This window comes from Pinus tabuliformis, chromosome Q (genome assembly GCF_031772625.1).
Source record: "Pinus tabuliformis cultivar Carrire ecotype Pingquan chromosome Q, CPIR1, whole genome shotgun sequence".
Taxonomy (NCBI): Eukaryota; Viridiplantae; Streptophyta; class Pinopsida; order Pinales; family Pinaceae; genus Pinus; species Pinus tabuliformis.
Window position 1 is genome coordinate 1065506411 of NC_142296.1, and position 9067 is coordinate 1065515477.

The window sequence follows — 9067 nt, forward strand, 5'->3', positions numbered from 1 at the left end:
CATCAGTTTTCCACATTCAATAAGCAGCTCATTCTGTTTTTTCCTACCCCTTTTCCTGCCTGGGTTCCGAGGAGCTAGTCCTGATGTTGCCTTCAAAGTTTTCACCCCTTCGTTATCCTGATTATCATGGTTTCTTTTAACTCCAGACCCTTTCGCCTGAGTTCTCCATAGAAACAGTTGTTGCACTCTATTGAACTCCTCTTGTGGTAGCGAATCCATTCCTTTGATATTTCCTTGCTCCAGGTATTTTTCCAGATCTAGATGCTCCCTATCAAGAATATCTTGCAGTTCATGATCCTCTGTTTCCACCTCGCTCGGGGTCATCTCTTGGTCCCTATCGAGGTCCATGGTATTCAACAGATCCTCCTTTTGTTGGTTATTGTCATGTGTTTCCTCCATGCTTTCTTCCTTTTCCTTCTCCCCAGGGCTACCCTCCCAAGCTTGATTAGCATTATCTGGTTCCTTTTCTTCTTCTAGAACCTTGTATCTATTCTGATTTATCTGCTTTTCCTCATTGATTTTTTTTTGAGACTTTTTCCCTCCTTTACCTCTGTTTCCCACTTTGTTAAAGCCATCAGTTTCTTTCCCTGAGGTGGCTTTAGTATTTCTTTCTGATTTGTTTAAGGGGCAGTCCCTGAATAGATGCCCATGTTCATGGCATCTATGGCATCTGAATGGAACATGCTCATAATCCACTGTTTGTACCCATTCTTCATCAAAAACTTCCAGGATTACTTCATCTAGTAGAGCTCCCGAGAGATCCATCTCTACGCATATGCGGGCAAAGGATGTATATTTTCCCCGCCTAGTGGCCTCTGATATTTTTACAAAGTGCCCTAGTTTGTTTCCTATTGCTGTTAATGATTCTGGCTGCCAATAATCCAATGGTAAGGAGTAGAGCCTTACCCAAACTGGGACCGAGGTAAAAGTCTCGCGCTTCGGGACAAAATTCATCACCCAAGGCCGCATATAGAGGCCTGCCGCAGCATAGAAGTAGGGCCCTCCTTCAAACACCCTGTCTTTATCCTCAATGTTAGTGAAGACTACAGTGAAGAAACCCTTTGAACCTAGGTGTAGATCTATATCCCCTTTAGGTTTCCAGTGATTCCTTATCCAAGCCTGTAAAGCTTTCTCCGTTGGCCATAACCCCATAAATTTACAAATAACTACGTAAGTCGCCATGTGTTCCCTATGCATCTGCAGCGCTGGATCACTTAACACCACCCTGGGTGTGATAGTAGTCCTAGGCTTACACGGTCCAGTTCGATTTCTAGTTCTTTTTTCTCTTCTTACTTCTTCCTGCTCATTTTCCTGTGCCTGTGTACCTCTGTTATTCTGATTCCCTCCTCCTAAAATATTTGTTTCAGCCTCTAGAGGTTTCTTGCTTCGATTGGAGACTGGCTGACTGTAGGAGGGAGTGGAACTTGCCCCCCTGCTCCCCTCCATGGTGCCCAACGCTCAACTTCTACTGCAAACCCTAGCTTCTCTCCCCAACACCGAAATCTGAATCGTCATTATGTTGAATAATATTTTGGCATATGTACTTAGTATAGTTCATTAGTATAATTTATTAGAGTTTATATCAACAACTTATAAAAATTCCAACTTTCCTTTTAGAGCAAGGTATCAATGAAGTGACACCATTCTATTGCTTCCTAACTCTCCAATCCTAAGACCACACTGGATTTCTACCCTAGCATCCTTCTAATTTGTGAAGACTAAACTTGTACATGGTTAAGAATAAAAATACCAACTACCCACATTATTAAATAAAAAGGTTTACAATCTTTGCTTAACATATTAACTATGGGAATAAACTAAACAACAAATTAAAATCTAGAGATCTGACTTCACCAATCAACAAACCAAACAAATGATAAAAAAATATCACAAAGCTACTATAAAATAGCATAAAAAATGTAATCATATATATATTCTCGCCTACTTAAAATTTCAGAGTGAAATATAAATAAGATTTCAGAGTGAAATATAAATAAGATATCAAGGAACTTTACCTCCAAACTTATAAATTAGGAAATAACCGAGGCCCAGAGAAAAATTAATACTGAGCTAAATTACACAACGTGTGAGATTGGGCAAGTGAGATTGGGCAATAGCTAGGATCCACGTTTATCAAATCAGCAAGTCGGATAAATTATAGACCATGGAAACTTACTGCCAGGGATACAACCTTAAGGGAAAAGAATTACGCAGCAGACACATATGAACCTTTTTTATTCACTTCTCCATGGTGACCGAGGTCGATGCCTGCAAAATCTGCAGTCGAAATACGCAACACATGTAACCACTTTACAAAGCAACACAGGATCCATGACTCACAATGGTACAAAGTGTCACGGGAGGGGACTTTTGTTAAAGGAAACGCCTTACTGTGTAATAAAGTTTTTTCAATTTAATATTTCAATATTTAGTATTTAATTATAAATATTTAATTAATTTTATAAGTAGATGATTAAATTAATTTGGTGAAGCATTGGTTAGTTTGAGTATTGGAGATGCATAGTAAGGGAAAAGATATCACATGATGCATCGAAGTTGAGTATGTGTACACAAGATCGAAAGGAGTGGGTGAAAGGATAGGGGTTATTATAATTTTATTTTTAAATTTATAAGTATGTATGTTTTTTTAAATTTTACTAGTTAAATTGTTGGACAAAAATATCCACAACAAAGAGTTCTCATATAACAATTTGGTGTCTTGTCACTCTAAAATTGAATTATAATTATTATGACAAATACTTTTGTAAGTTGTAATTTTATTAACATTTATGTAAATAAAATAATTTGGATTTCAAATATTGTTTTTGGTAATTAGGTTGAGCTTATAAGAACCAATTTATCTATTGAATAGAAGAATTTTTTTTTTTTTTTTTTTTTTAAATCTGTAAAAAAAATATTTTAAAATTCTCTATCAACCAAATATTTTTATTTTTTTTTTAACTAAAAAATTAACCTTAATATAACCTAATAAAAAAACATTTATTTTAATTATTTAATATTGATTTTTTTATTTTATTAAAAAATTAACCTTAATATAACCTAATAATGTGGGATAGAAATAAGTTCCTCTTTGAAACTTTAGTCACTCTGGTTATCTAATATGGATGTGAGGTTTGGGGTTGTAGCATCTCTAGAAAATCCTGGAGAAACATTGAACAAATAAGCGTTTTACAACGTATAACCTCAAAATTAAAAGCAACACACCCTATCCTATTCTCCTTATAGAAGTGAGTCTTTCCCCTATCGAGAGCCTAGCTATGACTAGGTTTCTGTTGTAGAATCACAAAATCAATAACATAGGAAACCATAGACTTCCTAAGCTAGCTTTAAATTCCAACCAAAACCACCTAAGGCTCAAATGAGGTTCGTATAAAGACACCCGGGCCTGGTTAAACCATTGGGAGATCGACGAGAATGTTGCATTGCAAAACATTAATAACATTAAAAATATTGTTACTTCTAAGTTTAAAGAAAAAATGTGGTGTGAGAAATATCTAGCAACTAAAAGAAAATTAAGATATTATAAGGAGGTCATCAACCCCACCCTAGAAGATCAAAAATATCTCTCTGTTTTAACTAGCTCAAAGAAGAAAATTAATATAGCCAAGATTAGAACGAACTCTCATGAGCTCCATAGTGAAACGGGTCATTGGGCAGTTCCTAAAACACCATGGATGGAAAGGTTTTACCATCTCTATAAGAATACAAACCCCGTACAACCACATTAGATCTCAGTTTCAAAATCTTTGTTGCAATACTGACCTTCCTAGCCTTTTACGTTGTCAAAATTACAGTGAGCTTGGGAGGCTTCTCTCCAAGCTTTTTGAGCATAGGAATAAAATCTTAAACCAAACTAAATAATTCATTTCTTTAGGTCCAATAGACCAAAGTTTGATCGGGTTAACCACCACCATCATCATCATCATCAATAAAAAAAAAAAAAAAAAATTTAATTATTTAATATTGTTTTTTTTTATTTATTTTTATTTAATTTTAAGTGTATAAATTATAAATTAAATTTTATTAACTACTAATATTTTAATCAATTAAATTTTTAAAAATAAATTAAAATTCATTTTTATTTTAATACATTTTTAATAATTCATCTTTTATTCATAAATATGTATATGTTTTTAATTCATAAATATGTATATGATTTTAGTAATTTTTACTCATTTTATTATTAAAATTTATTAATAAAAAAATAAAATATAAGTTAATTAAAATTTATTAATAAAAAAATAAAATATAAGTTAATTAAATTTATAAAAAAATAAAATATAAGTTAATTAAAATTTATTAATAAAAAAATAAAATATAAGTTAATTAAATTTGTTTTTTGTATTTGGAAAAAATAATTATTAATCTTTTTCTATTTACATTTAATTCTCACAAATAATATAATAGATTTAATTTAAAATTTTAAGAAAAATAAATTGTGTATAAAAATTAACTTATTCAAATTTTAAGTAGACACTTTACTAATTATCAAAGATTAAAACACTTAATAACCTGTATTATAATAATTTTATATTTTATTATTAAATCTAAATTATTCTTCGAGAACCAAAACATATATATATTTCTTTAAAAAAATAATTAATTAATAAAAATTTCAAAAAATAAAAATAAAAATAATAAATTACAAATAAATGATTCTCCATCGAACATCATTAAAAATGAAATATCCCCTACCAAGTCTATTAAAAATGAAATGCCCCTTACCAAGTTCACAATTGGAATTGAAAATGAAATTTTGTTTAAAATGGCATACAGGGAAACACTGGAAAATTGAGGTTCCCTTTCAAAAACACAAAGACCTTTCTAAAGGACAAAGCAATGGATCTATAATCAAAGTCACAGCTTGCAAACCCACGTTTAAGACCAAATCTTTTAGTTTCAGGGGTGAAATAGATCAAATAATTGACAACATCTTTTCTTACATAGAGGATAGTAAGAGGGAGATTTATTCATGCTCAAAGTTTAATATAAACAAAAACGATTGTGGATAGACATGCTTTGTTGGTGGTTGACCATATCACTTTCAATTCAATGATGAACTCCACTGCTTCATACAAAGTGCTTATTCATTAGTCCTTGATTTTTAGTAAAGATATAATAAGAGGAGAAAAAAAAGGTAAAGTGCCTGATCATGTGCCCTGGTGCAAGTTGTAAGTTGTATTGTACAAATCTTTTAGCCTTAGTGATACAATTGATTCATGAATTGCAGTCTTGAATGGTTAATTTTGAAGATTGGTATATTATTAAATTTATTATTTTATTAAATATATTAAAATTATATATATGAAAAAAAATATTTATAAATAATGAATATATATTTTGTTATTTGAAAAGAAAATTAATTTGTATTTTTTTTTAATGGGATATGTATGTTTTAGGCTACTACTATTTTTTAAAACAATTTTTACAAAGTATATAATTTGACATCTACACTTAGTAACAATTTTTACAAAGTATATATTTTGACATTTACACTTAGTATAGTTCATTTGAGCTTATATCACAAATTTGAAAAACACCAACTTTCTTTCCAGAGCAAATTACCAATGAAAATGATACCATTTCATTGCTTCCTAACCCTCCAATCCTAAGGCCACAATGTATATCTACCCTTGCGTCCCTCTAACTTGTGGAGACTAAAGTTTATGCATAATTAAGAATAAAAATACCAACTACATGAAATATTCAAATGAGAGGATCTGACAATCAAAATTGTCACCAGCTCCCAATCATGGGCCCTCCACTATTTTTACCTTACTTTCATTTTCTATCCTCCAAATTTTCCAAGAGCCAACAAGGAGAAAAGGACCCACTAGCACCTTTTAAACAAAAGAATCTTTAGGAGAATTTGTAGGCATTTAATACCAATCTTCTATTAACAAGTGATGTAGATGTTTGGATTCCTCACCCTGCCCATAATAAATAACAATCTGTGATCCTCCAAAGGTTGTTGGCATCAAGAGATTGAGAAAAAATGTAAATGTTTTTAGTCCTCCATCCTCTTAATTGTTTTGGAGATACCACACGGCTCCATTTAACCAAAAGAACACTATCAGAGAGCATTTAACCCAAATCAAGAGAGCATTTGACTCAAATCATAAGAAGTGAAGAAGCTTATTTCAGAGAGAATTCTTTTTGACATTGTTGCCATAGAAAACTAGTAAAATTAAATACTTTCTAAAACTGATTTTAATAAAATTAATCACCCTCTACATGAAAGAAGCCTATTGATCTATAAAAAAATGCAAGCTTCCACTTGTTTGAACCATCATTAAAAGGATTAAAACATTTGATTAAAAAAAATTATAAACCCAATTACAAATAAATAAATTCAATCAACATAATTGAAAATGAAATGCCCCTTACCAAAATCCATCATTAAAAATGAAATGCCCCTTACCAGAATCCATCATTGAAAATGAAATGCCCATTACCAAAGTCCTAGAATCCATCATTGAAAATGAATTGCCCATTACCAAAGTCCTGAAGTACATTTAGACTTACATATTGAACATTTAATTTTCAATGATGTTGATTTACATTCATTATCAAAGTCCAAGCAGCACCATTGTACTCGGATTTGGGACAAATTTTGTTTAAAAAAGCATATAGACAAACCTTTGAAATGCCAATAACCTTTCCAAAAACACAAATCTCCCTTCCGAAGGATAAAGAAATGCATCTGTACACAAAGTCACAGCTTGCCTACCTCAGCCTTGCCATCTTCACCAACCCCACTTTTAAGACCCAATCTTTTAGTTGCAGGGGCAAAATAGATAAAATAATTGGCCCTCTTTTCCTACAAAGAGGGCAGTAACAGGGAGTTTTATTCCGATGCACAGAGTTTAATATAAACAAAAATGATTGTGGATAAACATGCTTTGCTGGTTGTGCAATGTGGACCATGTCATGTTGAATTAACAAAAATGACTGTGGATAAACATGCTTTGCTGGTTGTGCAATGTGGACCATATCAGGTTGAATTCAATGATGAAATCCACAACTTGACATGATGTGTGTCCAATCCCCTCGTTTTGCACATGGTGAATATTATAATGATTTTTCATTCCCCTGATTTCTGACTTTTTTAATTCCACAGGCAAACTTTCAGAACGAGAACAAGAGAAGAGAGAATTCTCCACTGTATTTAAAAGTTCAGACAGGGACTGAGAAGGAGCATGAGAGAATTCTCTGTTGTATTGAAAAAAACTCAGCCAACGATGGATTCAACTTTGTTTCTTCTTGTTTTCGGGCTGTTGTTTCAGCAAGCAATGGGCACTCATGTGAGTGGAACCTTCTCTTTCGTGAACTCAGGAGAGCTGGGAGAATATGTTGTCGAATACGATGCCAACTACAGATTGGCTCCACTGGCAACTTCGAATGGCATCTTCCAGCTGGTTTTCTTCAACACCACGCCCAATGCCTACGCCCTGGCCATTCGGATGGGCTACCATGGAAATGCAGAAACCATGAGGTTCGTGTGGACTGCCAACAGGAACGACCTCGTCCGAGAGAATGCCACTCTCAAATTCGGCACCGACGGAAACCTCCTCCTCTCGAATGTAGATGGGCGCGCGGTTTGGTCCACAAACACTTCCAACAAGGGCGTCGTGGGAATCGAACTCCGGACCAACGGCAACCTGGTGCTCTATGACCAAAAAAACAGAACGGTGTGGCAGAGTTTCGATCACCCGACCGATAGTCTCTTAGTGGGGCAGTCACTGAACATTGGGGGCGTGAAGAAACTGGTGAGCCGCGTGTCGGACAAGGACGGATCCGAGGGCCCTTACAGTCTTGTAATGGAAGCCGGAGGATTCGCTCTGTATGCCAGCTTTCCCGACCCTCTGCCTTACTGGACTCTCAGCTTCTATGACGCGAGCTTAAAGGACATCTATGCCATCACGCACACCTGCAAGAAGCCGGTGAGTATCATAACGTTCCTGAGCGATCCAGAAGCCGAGAATGGGTTTCGTCAGGAGATGGAGATGAGGCTGGCCAACTTCACTGCGGCACCAGAGTTCAGGGCACCGGAACTCTGCAACCTCATTTCTGAAGAAACCACCACGGCTCTCTATGGTTTCAACACCCCCAGATTTAACACTACTCTGTCCTTTCTGAGACTGGACTCCGATGGAGATCTGAGAATGTATACTTACTCGCCCGATATCGAACTGAATACCTGGGATATTACATACCAGCGATTTGGCTGTTGGCGAGGAGTGCCTCAGTGTGGTCTTCCGAGGAAATGTGGAGGATTTGGGGTTTGTGAGAAGGGTCAATGCGTGGCCTGCCCTCAAATCGATGGCTTCAAAGGCTGGTCTACTAGCTGCTCGCCCCCTTCCCTTCCAAACTGCAAAGATGCTTCTTCCAATTCTTCTGTCGATTTCTATAAGCTGGTGGGAGCCGAGCATTTCTCCAGCAAATATGTGAATGCAAGCCGAACTGGAAAAACGAGTTTGGAAGAGTGCAGGAGGAGGTGTTTGAACGATTGTACCTGTGCGGCATTCTTCTACTGGGAAGAGTCATCTGCGTGCTTTCACACCCAGACTGTGGGTACTCTCAACCAGCTTGGGAATAGCACGCACCTTGCATTCATTAAGACTGTTAAGAAGGTTTAACTGTCCGTCCCCTTCTTCATTTACTGTATTCTCATGCCATCAGACGACTAATTTTCTGGTCCTTGGTTTTTAATAAAATATAATAAGAGATTATATTGGCAGTCTTCAGATGGCCATGGCCGTGGCCATGATGTTAGGAAAGGATTATGTAAATCATAAATTGCCAAAAATAATAAAATATAAAAAGTGGTTGATCATCTGCATTTTAGTTATGGAAATTTTTGTTATGACCATTTCTATAATACATTTTAATTATTCAATTGTTTGCTTTAGATTAAAGTAGTAGAGATTAAAGCGTGATTGTAGTTTGAATTGGTAATGTGTATATCATCACATTTATTATTTTATTAAATTTTTATAATCAATAAATAAATTAAAATTTTAAAATTGGTATATATATTAGAAAC

At 34.6% G+C, this 9067-nt stretch overlaps 1 protein-coding gene across 1 annotated transcript; it reads left to right on the forward strand.

The window, feature by feature from the left end:
- The first annotated feature begins 7146 nt into the window (after positions 1–7146).
- LOC149223175 (EP1-like glycoprotein 2) lies at positions 7147–8857 on the forward strand. Its single transcript, XM_089383238.1, has one exon. It carries the CDS (start codon positions 7221–7223, stop codon positions 8658–8660), a length of 1440 nt encoding a protein of 479 aa, XP_089239364.1. The 5' UTR covers positions 7147–7220; the 3' UTR covers positions 8661–8857.
- The last annotated feature ends 210 nt before the right edge of the window (positions 8858–9067 follow it).

Bases quoted from the DNA above. Each gene is read 5' to 3' on its own strand.
- LOC149223175 (XM_089383238.1), top strand. From the start codon at position 7,221: ATGAGAGAATTCTCTGTTGTATTGAAAAAAACTCAGCCAACGATGGAT.